General features: G+C 33.7%; 1 protein-coding gene across 1 annotated transcript in view; it reads left to right on the plus strand.

Annotated features, from left to right (window-relative positions):
• The first annotated feature begins 729 nt into the window (after nucleotides 1–729).
• LOC139859721 (uncharacterized) overlaps nucleotides 730–23,366 on the plus strand; it is a 51,735-nt gene continuing 29,098 nt past the window's right edge. The window contains exons 1-3 of the mRNA XM_071848498.1: nucleotides 730–819; nucleotides 907–972; nucleotides 1,090–1,173. Coding sequence (XP_071704599.1) covers nucleotides 730–819; nucleotides 907–972; nucleotides 1,090–1,173 — 240 coding nt within the window. The remainder of the gene's footprint in view (nucleotides 820–906; nucleotides 973–1,089; nucleotides 1,174–23,366) is intronic.

The raw sequence follows: 23,366 nt of genomic DNA on the forward strand, positions 1-23,366 counted from the left end.
CTCACAACCCCAAATAAAATTTAGAAAATTTTAAAATTCAACAAATGGTTCCTAAATACATTTTTAAATAAGTCTATAATTTGTAAAACTCATTTTCGGATTATCGTTTATTTTAAAATCACACATGTTCGAATTTAACTTCTCTAATTAATAATCGAAACGTCCAACAAGTATTACAATTATTAATTACATTTAATATACAATATATATATATATATATATATATATATATATATATATATATATATATATATATATATATATATATATATATATATATATTCACTTTAATAATAAACTTTATTATATCTTATATTATTTTATTTTACAAAAATTAATTCCAATAACTAAGTAATATAATATTTCAAATTATATTTCGAATTAATACACATATCTATACTTTTAAATATATATGCATCTATTTACAAATAGTTGTTCGTGAATCGTCGAGAACAGTCGAAGGTCAATTGAATATATGAAGACAGTTCAAAATTTTCCGAGACTCAATATGACAAACTTTGCTTATCTTGTCGAAAACATATAGAGATTAAGTTTAAATTTAGTCGAAAATTTTCGGGTCATCACAATTTATATGTTTTTTTTTTATAATTTGTAGACAAAGTTTGATATTCCACCAACTGCTAATTCGTGGATACTCCAATCATATGGGCGCTAGAGAAAAATTGGAGGGCGAGAGTTAAGGAATGTTACTTTGACCCGTCTAAACCAATGGAGGAGCTATTAAAGTCACCACCTCTACAACTAACCAAAAGACACTGGAGAAGACTTCTTGGATATTGGACCAGAGATAATGTGATGGTATGATATATTCTTACACTTTCATGTAGATAGACTAACCATCGTGATTTGATCTCCTCGAATACTGACCACTCTTTTCTTGTTCAGGAGATGAACGGAAAAAACAAAGACAATAGGGCTAAAAAGAAGTTGTCACAAATGACGGGGAAAAATGTTTTGCAAGAATTCGTGAAAAACTGAAGGTAATATATCATGGGGGAATTATTTATATAGAACGTATAGCTTTTGAATATACATCGTTAATAGTTACCTCGGTTTTACTCATTGTAGGCGAAGTTGGGAAAAGAGCCAACTAGGGTGGATATGTTTAAGGAATGTTACAAAATCGGTGAAGGTGAAGTTGCTCGTGTCTTTGTAAGTAATTTTATAAAAGTAGATCAAATATATCCTACACATGATATCAGTAGATGTATATTTATATATATGTTAATCACCATAAACCACTTGTGAGGTTTTTATTTCATTTGAAGTATACTTTTAGGTCGGAGTTAAAAAAAATATCTATTAACAATATCTTTAATTTAATTAGTTACAAGGGTAAGCATTGCATATACTGTGATTGGGCTATACTGTGATTGGGCATTGCATATATCGAATATCAGAGTAGAATTATAATATGATAGTTATCCTTTGTATAGCTCACAAATTAGTTGGCAATTTTCCATGTATATCGATGCCATCTCCTGCATATTTTAACAACCCGTTCATATCGATTATAAACGATTCATCTCAATTGATTTCATTGCGAGGTATTGACCTCTATATGATACGTTTTACAAACATTGCATTCGCTGAAAGACAACTCATTTCAAAATATAACCTTTCGGTACAAATGATATATGATTCTCCTAATATGAATGACTAATATTTTATAACAGTCTTTTTGAACTCAATGACTTGAATGCAACGTCTTTTGAAATATGCTATGAATGATTCCAAGTAATATTGCTAAATTGAGCAAATACACAGCGGAAGATTTCTTTCGTACCTGAGAATAAACATGCTTAAAAGTGTTAACCAATAGGTTGGTGAGTTCATAGGTTTATCATAATCATTCATTTCCATAATTTTAATAAACCACAAGATTTCATTTTTATATTACACATAACCTGTGTAATAAAAAAGTACGCATAAACTGCGAATTAAAATTCATTCATATGGTGAACACCTGGTAACAGACATTAACAAATGCATCTAGAATATCCCCAAATATATAGGTACACTCATCTGTATATAAAATCGAAGTATTAAAGCATCCATAACCTAGATGGGGTTTGTTAGGCCCAATAGATCTATCTTTAGGATTCGTGTCAATTAGGGGGTCTGTTTCCTAATTCTTAGGCTACCAAGCTAAAAGGGTGATATTCGGTATAATAATTCAACCATAGAATGTAGTTTCAAGTACTTGTGTCTATTTCGTAAAATAGTTATAAAAGCAGCGCATGTATTCTCAGTCCCAAAATATATATTACAAAAGCATTTAAAAAGGGAGCAAATGAAACTCACAATACTGTATTTCGTAGTAAAAATACATATGACGTCATTGAACAAGTGTAGGGTTTGCCTTGGATTCACGAACCTATATCATTTGTATATATATTAACATACGTAATTTTAATCGAACAAATATATATGTTATTTTTATTGATATAATTTTTATATATAATAGATTAATAAGTTTCATTATATATATATTTTCATTTTATATGTAGAAATATTAATATAGTTAGGTTGTGTATATTAAATATATTTATATAAAATCTTTATTTTTATGCTTATAGTTTTAATAACGTCATTAAAACTTTTATTTTCATAATCATAATTATTAATAATAATGATATAGATGATACTGATAATAATAATAATAATAATAATAATAGTTTATAGTGATATCAAAATAATAAATTTAGTAAAAATGATAATAATAATAATAATAATAATAATAATAATAATAATAATAATAATAATAATAATAATAATAATAATAATAATAATAATAATAATAATAATAATAATTCTAAATAATAGCAATACTAATAATTGTAATCATATTAATAATAATGATAATATTTTTAATACTACCTATGTTAATAATGATAATTCTAATATTTATAAGATGATACTAATACTAATATTTATGAAAGTGATAAATTTTTATTGTTTTCATAATATTAATGATAACCATAATCATAATAATGATAATAATATTAAAATGATAAATTAATAATAATAATAACATTAATAATACTTATAATAATAATAATAATAATAATAATAATAATTGTTATAACACTTATAACTATGATAATAATAATAATTTTTATAATATTTATAATAACAATAATAATAACAACAATAATAATAATCATAGTAATAACAATAATAATAATAATAATAATAATAATAATAATAATAATAATAATAATAATAATAATAATAATAATAATAATAATAATAATAATAATAATAATAATAATAATAATAATAATAGAATTAGAAATAAGAGGTTATACCCTTTAAAAGTTTTTGTAAAAAGAATTGCCCCAGACTGGGCTCGAAGCCGAGACCTCCCGCTCACGCACAAACACCCCTTACCAGCTGCTCTATTCTGTTTTTCCTAATGTATACCCATTTTATTCTTATTTAACTGTATCTGTTTCAACTTCGATTTCTTCTTCTTCTTCTTTACCCAATACCAAATCGTCCAAAATTCGAAATTAATTACTCAATGAGTTAACAATTAGTTTTAAGATTTATAGTTTATATAAAAACGTTTAAAGATTGATCTAATTAATTTAAAACAAAAAAATAAATAAAAATATGCTGATCAGTCTGTGAAGAACACGAACCCAACTCAAATCAATTTCAAAATTTTAGAAGGTTTTATACAAAACTTATAACATGAAATAGGTTCTAAATTGTTCATATAAACTTTTTGGGTCGTCAATTTAATTCAAAACATCAAAACATTTACAAATTTCACGATGAACAAATAGTTTGACTTTTTAAAAAAAATCTTTGACTCGAAAATTGGAACTTGATACAAGGAGTTGGGAGCTAAGATTTTATAGAAAATTTTCTTGGAGGATTCCTAACAAGACTGCTTTATTACATTTTGAAATTAAAATTGTAACAACCCTGTTTTTTTCGTTACTTCCGTTAACCTTCCGTTAGTTTATTTAACGACGAATATTTGACTTTTATGTGTTTATGTGTAATAAATGCATACTTGATATTTGGAGGGTTACAATAATTAATATGGGTTGATATTAATTCAAATAAATATTTTGGATAATGAAATACGATAAAAACGATACGATTTTGATAACTGCTTTTTGAACAATGAAACGCTCAGGTTTATTTTAATAATTAAATTATTAATTATTAACTTTTCAAAAATATTTAATTTATTGGAGTTTTAATAAATTAAACGATTGGTTGCGTTTAACGATCGATTTAGCATTCCGGGCCTACGGTACGACTAAACGACACTTGAAACGGACCACGAGTAAAAGGAATTGGACAACACGAGCCTGAGAGTACCCCATTGGGCCATGTTCGGCCGACCACACCACCCCACCCCTTAGTTTTTTTGTTTTGGGCTTATTAGTTGCTACTAGTGTCATTAAGCCCTAGATATAAAAATACTAGTAAACCTAATCTACTGCACATTCCCTAAAAACAAAATTGCAGCCGATTACCCTCCTTCTTCTCCCCCTGTTCGTCGACCAACAACCCTCACACAACACCATTAATTTTTGCTCAATCGAATAAACCTTCTACATAAACGTTGTAATTCCCATCGTCCTCTACGCGTGTGTATCATTAATTTTGTGATCAAAGGTATAATCACATGAACCCTAATATTAAAAATCTGATTTTTATTAAAGTTTCATAGTTATGTTGTCAATTGCTCAAGTCTATACGCGTACGTGTTAATTCTAATCGTTATATTGATTGTTTGATGCGTTAGGGTTTAAAACCGAATTTGTTTATGCATGATCAGAAAAATTAAGTTTTTCAAATGTTAATTATTATGTTATATTCAGATTCCTTGCGAAAAACTATTGAGTTTAGGCTTTGGATTCGCTTGATTTCGTATCCGGATGATCAAGTTATGCTTAATTGATATTAACGTTGCGTCTTTGTGATTGATCAGAAATCTGGGTTTGATAGACCACAAATTGGCATGTGAAACTTATACCACTGGAAAAATAATTTAAAAACACTCAATTTAGACTAGGATAGCATGTCGTTTGCTTATGATTAACTCGAGTTATGCTTTAATTAGTGTAAAAGTGAATTTATACAGCACTTGCATGAAAACAGCCTTGTATGATAAAATGTGTTGACTTCTGTATTTAAAGCTTTACATATTTGAAATGTACACAAAAAGTAATTCACTTTTCATGTAGATATCATAGGCTAATTGTATCTAGATCTTCAGATAATCGCGTGCGAATGTGACTAGCTAAACTAGAATTAAATCTGTAAATTGCTCTCTGTTTTACACTCTGTGGATTGTGTTTATTGAATGAGCATGTAAGCTTCTGGAATCTGAATTTTGACACGATATGTGACTTGTGGTTAGTTTATTGCAAACTTTGAAACTTTATGCATTGGGCACACAAGTGTCATACTTTGTGTGACTTTTGAATTGAGCTGAAAAACTGAACATTCAACTTGCATGAATAAACTGTACAAATTGGTTAAACAAAAATTGCTCAACTTTTGATATGTGTTAGTTTGACTTGTCCTTGAACTATGTCCACTGGTCTTGTATCAATTTCATGTTCCTAACTACGGTTATAGCCAAAACAAAATCAATGCGCGGTCAGAAACTGACTTGGCAAACCCCAAATGTACCCCTTCTGATTCCTGACTTTTAATTATCGTATGAGACCCTGGCCAGACTTTTTGGAATTGATTTTGAGTATACTTATGATCTGGAGGTTTCCATGTTTACATAAATTTTGTACTATGAGATAATGTGCTAAGTATGCTACGTGTTCATGAACTTTGTGCACAACGATAAACTAAAATTGTGAAAATGATCATTTATGACCTGAAATTTGTTGTTTGACTTAGGATTGATATGTTGACCAACATTTGACATGAACCTACTGATGTTGACTTTAGTTGACCACATTGACCATGTTTGACTTGGTTGACTTTGTTTGACTTGCATGATTTAGTTGACTATTTGTTGACTTTTACTTTGAAACGCGTCGAATCGAGCAATAAGACAACTTATACTATGAAACCACCCTTATTTAAGATACATATATTGACCAACCTAAATACGTATACTTAGGTTGCATTATTCAGCTGTAAACCGTACAAGTTTTTGTCTGTCATCCGAGCTTTATTCAAAGGTGAGTCTACAGTCCTGATTTTTACATGTTTTCAGGGATTAGAATACACGCTGTTATACTTACTTTATCAAATGCTTTTGTATTGACACGAGTACTATATATGCGTACTGAGTTTGTTCACAAAGCCTCTAGCTTGAATACTTTTAATACCATCGGTGTAAGCACAATTTAGATGGACGGATCAGTTAGGTTGACAACCTCACCCTACAATATTAACTATGGTGCATTTACTTTGAACATTAGATACACTCAAACAGGTGTATAACATTTTACGAGGTAAGGGCGGGTATAGTGGTTTCTATACTCTGGTCATTGCTAGTATTCAGGTGCTCAGATTATGCAAACGTTTTTGCAACTTGGTGTTGTACTTGTAAAATCTCGTGGTCAAGGAAATTTAAACTATTTTTCTGATAACTATTTTTTTAGATGCTATACAACATTATGTAAAACTGTGGTTATGAACAAAATGAGATAAAACTTGACATGGTATTGTTTACAGATATTTGAAACTTGACATAGTAGTGTCAACAAACTTTTGGAACGGGAAACGTTGTTGTCTAAAAACTTTTAAATTGAACCTTGGTGGTCTTCCACTAATAAACGTTTTTCGGAATATTATTTCTTGAACATACTGTATTGTTTATCTAAAATCGTAGATTCACTCAACATTATTGTTGATCCGTTTTACGTGTTTTATTCTCAGGTATTAATTGTTTCCGCTGTAGAATATTGTTGTTACGTAGAAGTCAAGCCAAGCACTGGGACCAGAGTTAACATTCCGTTAAGGGGATTTTTTATGGTGTGTTAAAGATGGTATCAGAGCTTTGGCTATAGGGAACTAGGATACATTAGTGTGTCTCACCGTAGGACGCATTAGTGAAGTCTAGTCTATAGCCGTGTGTCTTGGACGACTTTTATACACCATACCTGCACTATTTGCTTCACAATGCTACATGTAGGGCTACACATTACACCACATACATATATGCCTTATACCATACAACATGGGCTTGGACTAAATATACTATATCACGAAACACATACGTACACACAAAGCCAGATTTAACTAAATTAAGTTGACTACGCCATCTTGAACTTATGGAGTGATGTCGAATGGAAATGTGAGATAGTGTAATGTAATGACCGGGATTACATTACGGTAACTCATATAGAAGTTCCAACATTGCAAAATAAGGAATTGGGGCCGAGTCAAGTAGGTTACTTGGGTAAACAACGTTTATAAAACAAACCGTGTAATCATAAATGTGAGTAGAAACTTACATTGTGCAAATTAATTGTATTATAACTGACTCATCACTGCTCGACACTGCCTGCCACCACCGATTACTACTTGTCACTACAAGGACACTACTTGAATACACTCGTCATTTCATACCACTATTCAGTACTGTTTATCGCTGTTAACTACTACTCAACACCGCCTCTCACTGCCAGTCACAACTGATCACTACTTCTCACCACTTGTCATTACTAAATACTACTTAACTGCTACTCCTTGCTACTTGCTACTACTAAATACTACTCATTACTACTTACCACTACTAAGTACTACTCATCACTACTCACACCTCCACGTTTTACTGCTCGCTATTGTGCATCACAACTCATTTTTGATACGTCTTTAAAGGAGGAGTTCCTGGTAACAGCCCGCACAATACATAGTAGATGTTGTCTACTCAACTTCCAACTTACCTAACATTCAGCCACCAGCCGTTCACGATTTTATTTCCCAAACACGAGCCTACCGACTGATAACTATTATGCCTTATTGGGTGCATTAATATACATGCTTATATACTTATGATGCGAGTATGCAAACTAATAACTTACCCGTCACTACTCTCGTCACTGCTCATCACAACCTATCACTACTTATCACTAACACCACCACTCATTGCTATTAGTAAGTACTACTTGTTACTGTATCCTTCCTCATTCTGTTCCAATGTACTTTTCTTAAGCGGCAAACATTTTCATCATACCCACAAACATTACCAACCAACTTTGAACATATCGACGCGAACCACACTTCATCTGTTTCCTGCGAGACACACCCGTCTGGGAGTTTGTACCAACCCTTTTCGATTAAATATCAGATTTTGTTTGATTTACCATTACACCTTGTTCAATTTCATTTTCCATGAAATTCGTCACGAGATTGTTCTCACTCATCGATCATACTGTTTATATATGCTGTCAACACCGGTGCTGATAGAAGCTTTAACGCTAGAGAATTTGGTCACAATATTTATAAACATGTACCTTCCTTAGACAACGTGTACTCTATAGAACTATTAAACTGAAAAGTTTTAACCTCGTGGTTGAAACAAACTGGTTACCTGAAGATACAACCAAGGCAGCTACGACCAGAAGGCTATTCAAATTCCTTTCACCGACGGTAGTGGTGTACGGAGAGGAGATTTGTACCGTCATCACTCGAAGGTCCAGAAGTACATGAAATGAAAATGTCTCGCAATTCTAGCATGTGTGAGTAAGGATGAGCTGACGTTTAAGAGACCCGAATATGTCCCAACTATTAGAGATTGTTCCGGGTTTACACGTCTACCCCACCGTAAAGTCAAATTTTGAATTGATTTGAAGCCAGCAGCTGCACCCGTTACGCGTACAATATAAGCATTTGCACCTTTTGAACTGCAAGAGCTTCCCATAGTAAAGAACATCAGGGTTGTAATGCCCTAATTTGTGATAGGTACTAGAAGGTGGGTCACATAACCATGAATTTCCGAGTTGGAACTCCGGTCTTGTTTGTTAAGAAGAAGGATGGGTCGATGAGATTGTGTATCGATTACAGAGAATTGAACAAGTTGACAATCAAGAATCGGTATCTGCTACCGAGGATTGATGACTTATTTGATCAACTACAGGGATCGAGTTTTATTCGAAGATTGATTTGAGATCCGGGTATCACCAATTGAGAGTCAAAGAAGCTGATGTTCCGAAGACATCGTTTAGAACACGTTATGGATATTATGAGTTTACCGTGATGCCGTTTGGTTTGACGAATGCACCAGCAGTGTTCATGGATCTCATGAACCGTGTGTGTAAGCCATACCAAGATAAATTCGCTATAGTGTTTATTGATGATATATTGGTATACTCCAAGAACAGGGAAGAGCACGAACAACATCTACGTTCGATATTGACCATGCTTAGGAAAGAGCAGTTGTATGCAAACTTCTCTAAGTGTGACTTTTAGTTACCAGAGGTATAATTTCTTGGCCATGTTGTAGGGGCCAATGGAATACAGGTCGATCCAGCAAAGATTGAGTCGGTTAAGAATTGGGAAACTCCAAAGACGCCAACTCAGATCCGGAAATTTTTGGGTCTAGCTGGTTACTACCGGAGATTCATCGAAGGATTCTCTAAGATCGCCTGACCATTAACCGCGTTGACTCATAAGGGCAAGAAGTATGAGTGGTCAGAACCGCAAGAGTCCACATTTTAGTTGTTGAAAGAGAAGTTTGTAGTGACCCGAACTTTTCCATGTTTATATATATTAATTGAGATTGATATTTACATGATTAAATGTTTCCAACATGTTAAGCAATCAAACTTGTTAAGACTTGATTAATTGAAATATGTTTCATATAGACAATTGACCACCCAAGTTGATCGGTGATTCACGAACGTTAAAACTTGTAAAAACTATATGATGACATATATATGGATATATATATATAGTTAACATGATACTATGATAAGAAAACATATCATAAAGTATATTAACAATGAACTACATATGTAAAAACAAGACTACTAACTTAATGATTTTTAAACGAGACATATATGTAACGATTATCGTTGTAAAGACATTTAATGTATATATATCATATTAAGAGATATTCATACATGATAATATTATGATAATATAATAATTTAAAATCTCATTTGATATTATAAACATTGGGTTAACAACATTTAACAAGATCGTTAACCTAAAGGTTTCAAAACAACACTTACATGTAACGACTAACGATGACTTAACGACTCAGTTAAAATGTATATACATGTAGTGTTTTAATATGTATTTATACACTTTTGAAAGACTTCAAGACACTTATCAAAATACTTCTACTTAACAAAAATGCTTACAATTACATCCTCGTTCAGTTTCATCAACAATTCTACTCGTATGCACCCGTATTCGTACTCGTACAATACACAGCTTTTAGATGTATGTACTATTGGTATATACACTCCAATGATCAGCTCTTAGCAGCCCATGTGAGTCACCTAACACATGTGGGAACCATCATTTGGCAACTAGCATGAAATATCTCATAAAATTACAAAAATATGAGTAATCATTCATGACTTATTTACATGAAAACAAAATTACATATCCTTTATATCTAATCCATACACCAACGACCAAAAACACCTACAAACACTTTCATTCTTCAATTTTTTCATCTAATTGATCTCTCTCAAGTTCTATCTTCAAGTTCTAAGTGTTCTTCATAAATTCCAAAAGTTCTAGTTTCATAAAATCAAGAATACTTTCAAGTTTGCTAGCTCACTTCCAATCTTGTAAGGTGATCATCCAACCTCAAGAAATCTTTGTTTCTTACAGTAGGTTATCATTCTAATACAAGGTAATAATCATATTCAAACTTTGGTTCAATTTCTATAACTATAACAATCTTATTTCAAGTGATGATCTTACTTGAACTTGTTTTCGTGTCATGATTCTGCTTCAAGAACTTCGAGCCATCCAAGGATCCATTGAAGCTAGATCCATTTTTCTCTTTTCCAGTAGGTTTATCCAAGGAAATTAAGGTAGTAATGATGTTCATAACATCATTCGATTCATACATATAAAGCTATCTTATTCGAAGGTTTAAACTTGTAATCACTAGAACATAGTTTAGTTAATTCTAAACTTGTTCGCAAACAAAAGTTAATCCTTCTAACTTGACTTTTAAAATCAACTAAACACATGTTCTATATCTATATGATATGCTAACTTAATGATTTAAAACCTGGAAACACGAAAAACACCGTAAAACCGGATTTACGCCGTCGTAGTAACACCGTGGGCTGTTTTGGGTTAGTTAATTAAAAACTATGATAAACTTTGATTTAAAAGTTGTTATTCTGAGAAAATGATTTTTATTATGAACATGAAACTATATCCAAAAATTATGGTTAAACTCAAAGTGGAAGTATGTTTTCTAAAATGGTCATCTAGACGTCGTTCTTTCGACTGAAATGACTACCTTTACAAAAATGACTTGTAACTTATTTTTCTGACTATAAACCTATACTTTTTCTATTTAGATTCATAAAATAGAGTTCAATATAAAACCATAGCAATTTGATTCACTCAAAACGGATTTAAAATGAAGAAGTTATGGGTAAAACAAGATTGGATAATTTTTCTCATTTTAGCTACGTGAAAATTGGTAACAAATCTATTCCAACCATAACTTAATCAACTTGTATTGTATATTATCTAATATTGAGATACCATAGACACGTATACAATGTTTCGACCTATCATGTCGACACATCTATATATATTTCGGAACAACCATAGACACTCTATATGTGAATGTTGGAGTTAGCTATACAGGGTTGAGGTTGATTCCAAAATATATATAGTTTGAGTTGTGATCAATACTGAGATACGTATACACTGGGTCGTGGATTGATTCAAGATAATATTTATCGATTTATTTCTGTACATCTAACTGTGGACAACTAGTTGTAGGTTACTAACGAGGACAGCTGACTTAATAAACTTAAAACATCAAAATATATTAAAAGTGTTGTAAATATATTTTGAACATACTTTGATATATATGTATATATTGATATAGGTTCGTGAATCAACCAGTGGCCAAGTCTTACTTCCCGACGAAGTAAAATCTGTGAAAGTGAGTTATAGTCCCACTTTTAAAATCTAATATTTTTGGGATGAGAATACATGCAGGTTTTATAAATGATTTACAAAATAGACACAAGTACGTGAAACTACATTCTATGGTTGAATTATCGAAATCGAATATGCCCCTTTTTATTAAGTCTGGTAATCTAAGAATTAGGGAACAGACACCCTAATTGACGCGAATCCTAAAGATAGATCTATTGGGCCTAACAAACCCCATCCAAAGTACCGGATGCTTTAGTACTTCGAAATTTATATCATATCCGAAGGGTGTCCCGGAATGATGGGGATATTCTTATATATGCATCTTGTTATTGTCGGTTACCAGGTGTTCACCATATGAATGATTTTTATCTCTATGTATGGGATGTGTATTGAAATATGAAATCTTGTGGTCTATTGTTACGATTTGATATATATAGGTTAAACCTATAACTCACCAACATTTTTGTTGACGTTTAAAGCATGTTTATTCTCAGGTGAATATTAAGAGCTTCCGCTGTTGCATACTAAAATAAGGACAAGATTTGGAGTCCATGTTTGTATGATATTGTGTAAAAACTGCATTCAAGAAACTGATTTCGATGTAACATATTTGTATTGTAAACCATTATGTAATGGTCGTGTGTAAACAGGATATTTTAGATTATCATTATTTGATAATCTACGTAAAGCTTTTTAAACCTTTATTTATGAAATAAAGGTTATGGTTTGTTTTAAAAATGAATGCAGTCTTTGAAAAACGTCTCATATAGAGGTCAAAACCTCGCAACGAAATCAATTAATATGGAACGTTTTTAATCAATAAGAACGGGACATTTCAGTTGGTATCCGAGCGTTGGTCTTAGAGAACCAGAAAATTTTCATTAGTGTGTCTTATCGAGTTTGTTAGGATGCATTAGTGAGTCTGGACTTCGACCGTGTTTTCTTTAAAAATGATTGCTTAACATTTTTGTTGGAAACTATATATTTTTAACATATGAATATTATGTGATATATTAATCTCTTAACGTGTTTGATATTATGTGATAGATGTCTACCTCTAGAACAAGTCCCATTGACTCACCTAATAATAATGAAGAGTCAAATGTAAATTGGAATGATTTGTGGACTGATTCACAAGTTCCCGAAGAGGAACCGGAAGAAGAGTCGGAACCGGAAGAAGAATCGGAACCGGAAGAAGAATCGGAACCGGATGAAGAAATAGAACCGGTGGGGGAAATAATAAAACGGTTAAGTAAAAGAAAATCCTCAACCAACCGACCAAAGTTAATTATGGTCAATGGTGTTTCCGCCAAGGAAGCAAAATATTGGGAGGATTACCAATTCTCCGATGAATCGGATTCCGACGAGAATTCCGATGATGTTATAGAAATTACCCCAACTGAATTTAAAAAGGCAAAAGAAAATAATAAGGGAAAGGGCATAAAAATAGAGAAATCTAATTCCAACCCCGATGAACTTTATATGTATCGTCAACCCCCGAAGTCCTTAAGTTGTAACAATGACCCGGGAACCTCTAAACCACCAGGTTTTTCTAAACCAATGTGGACAACGACGGCTCGTATTAGGGGAACATCATATATCCCTAGAAACTTGGCAAAACGAACCAAAACCGAAGAAGAAGAAACGAGCGAGTCGGAATAAGATAGTTGTATTCGTGTGGTGTAATATATGTAATATAGTGTTCTTATGCTTTATGATATATGTAAAAATTGCTTGTATTAATAAGTATTTTTTTATGAAACTAACTCTTGTCTATTTTACAGTTTAAAAACACAAAATGGATAGACAACCCAATATTTTAAGAGACCTACCCGGAGACATGATTGATTAAATCTTGTCTAGAGTCGGCCAGAATTCTTCGGCACAACTATTTAAGGCGAGATCAGTTTGTAAGACATTCGAAGAACGTTCCAAGAATGTCTTGGTTTATAAGAGACTTTCGTTTGAAAGATGGGGGATATCACATTGGGAAACCCATAAGTTACGATGTGTTTACTTTGACGCATATATTGCGGGGAACCCAAATGCTATTTTACGCAACGGGTTAAGAAATTATTTTGACTCAATATATCCGAATATTGGACTTCGTGATTTAGAAAAAGCGGCTAACATGCAACATAAAGAAGCATGTTATGCTTACGGATTAGTAATGTTCGCTTCTCACCGAAGTGAGAACAAGAACATCGGGCTACAACTATTAAACAAAACGTTTCCACAAGTGACGGAGTCGGTAATTGGGGTAAGAAATGAGGTTTTTAGATTATTACGGGACTGTTGGACATTACGTAACCCTCGTCCCTTTGATGACGTTACAACACGCTGTCTTATCAACGGCCATAACGGTTATGTTGCACAAGACCAAGGATGGGAAGTAGTCCTAGTAAAACCAGAATGCATGACTTGTTTCTGGACGTATGAATTACGTGTCTTTATTGCCTTTGCTGAACGACTTGTGTACTAGCTAGAATTATCTTCACAACTATCTTGTATCAAAGTTATTGTGTGCTATATTTCATGCCTTATGTAAAATAAGCGGTATTGTAAGTTTGTAAAATATTGTATAAAAGTTTGAACGCGAAATAATATTATAATCAGTTTTTCATATAGAATTGTAGTAGTTGAATTGTATATTAGCTACTAAGTATGAACTTAACGGGTAGGTACTACCCGAATTTAAACTTATAAAATGCTAATATGAAGAAAAAGCTTTTATAAATGAGTTCATATTATGCTACGAAATACTATTAACTACTCTTAATATTCTGTATGATTAACTTGTTCCATTTAACTATTTTGAAGGAAATGGCACCGACTACTCGACACACCGTGAATATGAATGAAGAGGAATTCCGTACTTTTCTAGCTTCAAACATAGCCGCAGTACAGGCTGCGCTACATACCAACAATAACCTTGGATCTAGCAGTACAGGAAATCGTGTAGGATGCACCTACAAAGAATTCACTGCCTGCAAACCTTTGGAATTTGATGGAACCGAAGGACCGATCGGATTGAAACGGTGGACCGAGAAGGTCGAATCGGTGTTTGCCATAAGTAAGTGTACTGAAGAGGACAAAGTAAAGTACGCTACGCATACCTTCACAGGTTCTGCGTTAACATGGTGGAATACCTATCTAGAGCAAGTGGGACAAGACGATGCGTACGCACTACCGTGGTCAGCATTCAAGCACTTGATGAACGAGAAGTACCGTCCCAGAACCGAGGTCAATAAGCTCAAGACAGAACTTAGAGGGTTACGAACCCAAGGATTTGATATTACCACGTACGAAAGACGATTCACAGAATTGTGCCTATTGTGTCTGGGAGCATTCGAAGATGAGGAAGAGAAGATCGACGCGTTTGTGAAAGGATTACCGGAAAGAATCCAAGAAGATATAAGTTCACACGAGCCCGCCTCCATACAACAGGCATGTAGAATGGCTCACAAACTAGTGAACCAGATTGAAGAAAGAATTAAAGAACAGACTGCTGAAGAGGCCAATGTGAAGCAAGTCAAAAGAAAGTGGGAGGAAAACGGTGATAAGAATCACCAATACAACAACAACAGCAATTACAACAATAATCGCAACAATTATCCCAACAATCGCAACATCAATCGCAACTACAACAAACGGCCCAACAACAACAACAACAACAACAACAACAACTACAACAATCATCCCAACAACAATAATAACCGCAACAACAACAACAATCAGAAGCAGCTATGCCAAAGGTGTGAAAAGAATCACTCGGGGTTCTGCACCAAATTTTGCAACAAGTGTAAAAGAAATGGTCATAGCGCGGCGAAGTGTGAGGTCTACGGACCAGGGGTTAATAGAACGAAAGGAACAAATGGTGTCGGAACGAGTAATGGCGGAGCAAGTAGTGTCGGAGCAAGTTATGCCAATGTAGTTTGTTATAAATGTGGAAAACCAGGCCACATTATTAGAAATTGCCCGAACCAGGAGAACACGAATGGACAAGGCCGTGGAAGAGTTTTCAATATTAATGCGGTAGAGGCACAGGAAGACCCGGAGCTTGTTACGGGTACGTTTCTTATTGACAATAAATCTGCTTACGTTTTATTTGATTCGGGTGCGGATAGAAGCTATATGAGTAGAGATTTTTGTGCTAAATTAAGTTGTCCATTGACGCCTTTGGATAGTAAATTTTTACTCGAATTAGCAAATGGTAAATTAATTTCAGCAGATAATATATGTCGGAATCGAGAAATTAAACTGGTTAGTGAAACATTTAAGATTGATTTGATACCAGTAGAGTTAGGGAGTTTTGATGTGATAATCGGTATGGACTGGTTGAAAGAAGTGAAAGCGGAGATCGTTTGTTACAAAAATGCAATTCGCATTATACGAGAAAAAGGAAAACCCTTAATGGTGTACGGAGAAAAGGGCAACACGAAGCTACATCTTATTAGTAATTTGAAGGCACAAAAACTAATAAGAAAAGGTTGCTATGCTGTTCTAGCACACGTCGAGAAAGTACAAACTGAAGAAGAGAGCATCAATGATGTTCCCATTGCAAAAGAATTTCCCGATGTATTTCCGAAAGAATTACCGGGATTACCCCCACATCGATCCGTTGAATTTCAAATAGATCTTGTACCAGGAGCTGCACCAATAGCTCGTGCTCCTTACAGACTCGCACCCAGCGAGATGAAAGAACTGCAAAGCCAATTACAAGAACTTTTAGAGCGTGGTTTCATTCGACCAAGCACATCACCGTGGGGAGCTCCTGTTTTGTTTGTCAAGAAGAAAGATGGTACATTCAGGTTGTGTATCGACTACCGAGAGTTGAACAAACTTACCATTAAGAACCGCTACCCACTACCGAGAATCGACGACTTATTTGATCAACTACAAGGCTCGTCTGTTTATTCAAAGATTGACTTACGTTCCGGGTATCATCAAATGCGGGTGAAAGAAGATGATATTCCAAAGACTGCTTTCAGAACACGTTACGGTCATTACGAGTTCATGGTCATGCCGTTTGGTTTAACTAATGCACCAGCTGTGTTCATGGATCTTATGAACCGAGTGTGTGGACCATACCTTGACAAGTTTGTCATTGTTTTCATTGATGACATACTTATTTACTCAAAGAATGACCAAGAACATGGTGAACATTTGAGAAAGGTGTTAGAAGTATTGAGGAAGGAAGAATTGTACGCTAAGTTTTCAAAGTGTGCATTTTGGTTGGAAGAAGTTCAATTCCTCGGTCACATAGTGAACAAAGAAGGTATTAAGGTGGATCCGGCAAAGATAGAAACTGTTGAAAAGTGGGAAACCCCGAAAACTCCGAAACACATACGCCAGTTTTTAGGACTAGCTGGTTACTACAGAAGGTTCATCCAAGACTTTTCCAGAATAGCAAAACCCTTGACTGCATTAACGCATAAAGGGAAGAAATTTGAATGGAATGATGAACAAGAGAAAGCGTTTCAGTTATTGAAGAAAAAGCTAACTACGGCACCTATATTGTCATTGCCTGAAGGGAATGATGATTTTGTGATTTATTGTGACGCATCAAAGCAAGGTCTTGGTTGTGTATTAATGCAACGAACGAAGGTGATTGCTTATGCGTCTAGACAATTGAAGATTCACGAACAAAATTATACGACGCATGATTTGGAATTAGGCGCGGTTGTTTTTGCATTAAAGACTTGGAGGAACTACTTATATGGGGTCAAAAGTATTATATATACCGACCACAAAAGTCTTCAACACATATTTAATCAGAAACAACTGAATATGAGGCAGCGTAGGTGGATTGAATTATTGAATGATTACGACTTTGAGATTCGTTACCACCCGGGGAAGGCAAATGTGGTAGCCGATGCCTTGAGCAGGAAGGACAGAGAACCCATTCGAGTAAAATCTATGAATATAATGATTCATAATAACATTACTACTCAAATAAAGGAGGCGCAACAAGGAGTTTTAAAAGAGGGAAATTTAAAGGATGAAATACCCAAAGGATCGGAGAAGCATCTTAATATTCGGGAAGACGGAACCCGGTATAGGGCTGAAAGGATTTGGGTACCAAAATTTGGAGATATGAGAGAAATGGTACTTAGAGAAGCTCATAAAACCAGATACTCAATACATCCTGGAACGGGGAAGATGTACAAGGATCTCAAGAAACATTTTTGGTGGCCGGGTATGAAAGCCGATGTTGCTAAATATGTAGGAGAATGTTTGACATGTTCTAAGGTCAAAGCTGAGCATCAGAAACCATCAGGTCTACTTCAACAACCCGAAATCCCGGAATGGAAATGGGAAAACATTACCATGGATTTCATCACTAAATTGCCAAGGACTGCAAGTGGTTTTGATACTATTTGGGTAATAGTTGATCGTCTCACCAAATCAGCACACTTCCTACCAATAAGAGAAGATGACAAGATGGAGAAGTTAGCACGACTGTATTTGAAGGAAGTCGTCTCCAGACATGGAATACCAATCTCTATTATCTCTGATAGGGATGGCAGATTTATTTCAAGATTCTGGCAGACATTACAGCAAGCATTAGGAACTCGTCTAGACATGAGTACTGCCTATCATCCACAAACTGATGGGCAGAGCGAAAGGACGATACAAACGCTTGAAGACATGCTACGAGCATGTGTTATTGATTTCGGAAACAGTTGGGATCGACATCTACCGTTAGCAGAATTTTCCTACAACAACAGCTATCATTCAAGCATTGAGATGGCGCCGTTTGAAGCACTTTATGGTAGAAAGTGCATGTCTCCGATTTGTTGGAGTGAAGTGGGGGATAGACAGATTACGGGTCCAGAGATTATACAAGAAACTACCGAGAAGATCATCCAAATTCAACAACGGTTGAAAACTGCCCAAAGTCGACAAAAGAGCTATGCTGACATTAAAAGAAAAGATATAGAATTTGAAATTGGAGAGATGGTCATGCTTAAAGTTGCACCTTGGAAAGGCGTTGTTCGATTTGGTAAACAAAGGAAATTAAATCCAAGGTATATTGGACCATTCAAGATTATTGATCGTGTCGGACCAGTAGCTTACCGACTTGAGTTACCTCAACAACTCGCGGCTGTACATAACACTTTCCACGTCTCGAATTTGAAGAAATGTTTTGCTAAAGAAGATCTCACTATTCCGTTAAATGAAATCCAAATCAACGAAAAACTTCAATTCATCGAAGAACCCGTCGAAATAATGGATCGTGAGGTTAAAAGACTTAAGCAAAACAAGATACCAATTGTTAAGATTCGATGGAATGCTCGTAGAGGACCCGAGTTCACCTGGGAGCATGAAGATCAGATGAAGAAGAAATACCCGCATCTATTTCCAGAAGATTCGTCAACACCTTCAACAGCTTAAAATTTCGGGACGAAATTTATTTAACGGGTAGGTACTGTAGTGACCCGAACTTTTCCATGTTTATATATATTAATTGAGATTGATATTTACATGATTAAATGTTTCCAACATGTTAAGCAATCAAACTTGTTAAGACTTGATTAATTGAAATATGTTTCATATAGACAATTGACCACCCAAGTTGATCGGTGATTCACGAACGTTAAAACTTGTAAAAACTATATGATGACATATATATGGATATATATATATATAGTTAACATGATACTATGATAAGAAAACATATCATAAAGTATATTAACAATGAACTACATATGTAAAAACAAGACTACTAACTTAATGATTTTTAAACGAGACATATATGTAACGATTATCGTTGTAAAGACATTTAATGTATATATATCATATTAAGAGATATTCATACATGATAATATCATGATAATATAATAATTTAAAATCTCATTTGATATTATAAACATTGGGTTAACAACATTTAACAAGATCGTTAACCTAAAGGTTTCAAAACAACACTTACATGTAACGACTAACGATGACTTAACGACTCAGTTAAAATGTATATACATGTAGTGTTTTAATATGTATTTATACACTTTTGAAAGACTTCAAGACACTTATCAAAATACTTCTACTTAACAAAAATGCTTACAATTACATCCTCGTTCAGTTTCATCAACAATTCTACTCGTATGCACCCGTATTCGTACTCGTACAATACACAGCTTTTAGATGTATGTACTATTGGTATATACACTCCAATGATCAGCTCTTAGCAGCCCATGTGAGTCACCTAACATATGTGGGAACCATCATTTGGCAACTAGCATGAAATATCTCATAAAATTACAAAAATATGAGTAATCATTCATGACTTATTTACATGAAAACAAAATTACATATCCTTTATATCTAATCCATACACCAACGACCAAAAACACCTACAAACACTTTCATTCTTCAATTTTCTTCATCTAATTGATCTCTCTCAAGTTCTATCTTCAAGTTCTAAGTGTTCTTCATAAATTCCAAAAGTTCTAGTTTCATAAAATCAAGAATACTTTCAAGTTTGCTAGCTCATTTCCAATCTTGTAAGGTGATCATCCAACCTCAAGAAATCTTTGTTTCTTACAGTAGGTTATCATTCTAATACAAGGTAATAATCATATTCAAACTTTGGTTCAATTTCTATAACTATAACAATCTTATTTCAAGTGATGATCTTACTTGAACTTGTTTTCGTGTCATGATTCTGCTTCAAGAACTTCGAGCCATCCAAGGATCCATTGAAGCTAGATCCATTTTTCTCTTTTCCAGTAGGTTTATCCAAGGAAATTAAGGTAGTAATGATGTTCATAACATCATTCGATTCATACATATAAAGCTATCTTATTCGAAGGTTTAAACTTGTAATCACTAGAACATAGTTTAGTTAATTCTAAACTTGTTCGCAAACAAAAGTTAATCCTTCTAACTTGACTTTTAAAATCAACTAAACACATGTTCTATATCTATATGATATGCTAACTTAATGATTTAAAACCTGGAAACACGAAAAACACCGTAAAACCGGATTTACGCCGTCGTAGTAACACCGCGGGCTGTTTTGGGTTAGTTAATTAAAAACTATGATAAACTTTGATTTAAAAGTTGTTATTCTGAGAAAATGATTTTTATTATGAACATGAAACTATATCCAAAAATTATGGTTAAACTCAAAGTGGAAGTATGTTTTCTAAAATGGTCATCTAGACGTCGTTCTTTCGACTGAAATGACTACCTTTACAAAAATGACTTGTAACTTATTTTTCCGACTATAAACCTATACTTTTTCTACTTAGATTCATAAAATATAGTTCAATATGAAACCATAGCAATTTGATTCACTCAAAACGGATTTAAAATGAAGAAGTTATGGGTAAAACAAGATTGGATAATTTTTCTCATTTTAGCTACGTGAAAATTGGTAACAAATCTATTCCAACCATAACTTAATCAACTTGTATTGTATATTATCTAATCTTGAGATACCATAGACACGTATACAATGTTTCGACCTATCATGTCGACACATCTATATATATTTCGGAACAACCATAGACACTCTATATGTGAATGTTGGAGTTAGCTATACAGGGTTGAGGTTGATTCCAAAATATATATAGTTTGAGTTGTGATCAATACTGAGATACGTATACACTGGGTCGTGGATTGATTCAAGATAATATTTATCGATTTATTTCTGTACATCTAACTGTGGACAACTAGTTGTAGGTTACTAACGAGGACAGCTGACTTAATAAACTTAAAACATCAAAATATATTAAAAGTGTTGTAAATATATTTTGAACATACTTTGATATATATGTATATATTGATATAGGTTCGTGAATCAACCAGTGGCCAAGTCTTACTTCCCGACGAAGTAAAATCTGTGAAAGTGAGTTATAGTCCCACTTTTAAAATCTAATATTTTTGGGATGAGAATACATGCAGGTTTTATAAATGATTTACAAAATAGACACAAGTACGTGAAACTACATTCTATGGTTGAATTATCGAAATCGAATATGCCCCTTTTTATTAAGTCTGGTAATCTAAGAATTAGGGAACAGACACCCTAATTGACGCGAATCCTAAAGATAGATCTATTGGGCCTAACAAACCCCATCCAAAGTACCGGATGCTTTAGTACTTCGAAATTTATATCATATCCGAAGGGTGTCCCGGAATGATGGGGATATTCTTATATATGCATCTTGTTATTGTCGGTTACCAGGTGTTCACCATATGAATGATTTTTATCTCTATGTATGGGATGTGTATTGAAATATGAAATCTTGTGGTCTATTGTTACGATTTGATATATATAGGTTAAACCTATAACTCACCAACATTTTTGTTGACGTTTAAAGCATGTTTATTCTCAGGTGAATATTAAGAGCTTCCGCTGTTGCATACTAAAATAAGGACAAGATTTGGAGTCCATGTTTGTATGATATTGTGTAAAAACTGCATTCAAGAAACTGATTTCGATGTAACATATTTGTATTGTAAACCATTATGTAATGGTCGTGTGTAAACAGGATATTTTAGATTATCATTATTTGATAATCTACGTAAAGCTTTTTAAACCTTTATTTATGAAATAAAGGTTATGGTTTGTTTTAAAAATGAATGCAGTCTTTGAAAAATGTCTCATATAGAGGTCAAAACCTCGCAACGAAATCAATTAATATGGAACGTTTTTAATCAATAAGAACGGGACATTTCAAAGTTAACAACTGCACCATTATTGTCTCTACCCGAGGGAAGTGAAGATTTTGTTGTTTATTGTGATGCCTCACGTCAAGGAATGAGTTGCGTGCTTATGCAACGAAATAAAGTTATTGCTTATGGATCGCGACAGTTAAAGATTCACGAGCAGAACTACACTGCGCACGACCTTGAATTAGGAACTATTGTCTTTGCACTTAAAATGTGGAGGCACTACCTGTATTGAACCAAGTTTACTATCTTCACTGACCATAAGAATTTACAACACATATTCGATCAGAAACAGCTCAACATGAGACAACGACGTTGGATGGAACTACTTAACGATTATAACTGCCAACTTCAATACCATCCAGGCAAGGTGAATGTTGTGGCGGATGCTTTAAGCAGAAAAGAGCGAAAGAGACCTCTTAGGGTTAAAGCTCTTAACATAGTTGTCCGTACGAATATCACATCACAAATCCGTGAAGCACAATAAGAAGCCGTGAAACAAGAAAATTTCGATGTTGAATTTCTCAGAGGAATAGATAAGAAATTTGACATCAAAGAGGACGGAACACGATACT

Source organism: Rutidosis leptorrhynchoides, chromosome 7 (genome assembly GCF_046630445.1).
Source record: "Rutidosis leptorrhynchoides isolate AG116_Rl617_1_P2 chromosome 7, CSIRO_AGI_Rlap_v1, whole genome shotgun sequence".
Taxonomy (NCBI): domain Eukaryota; kingdom Viridiplantae; phylum Streptophyta; class Magnoliopsida; order Asterales; family Asteraceae; genus Rutidosis; species Rutidosis leptorrhynchoides.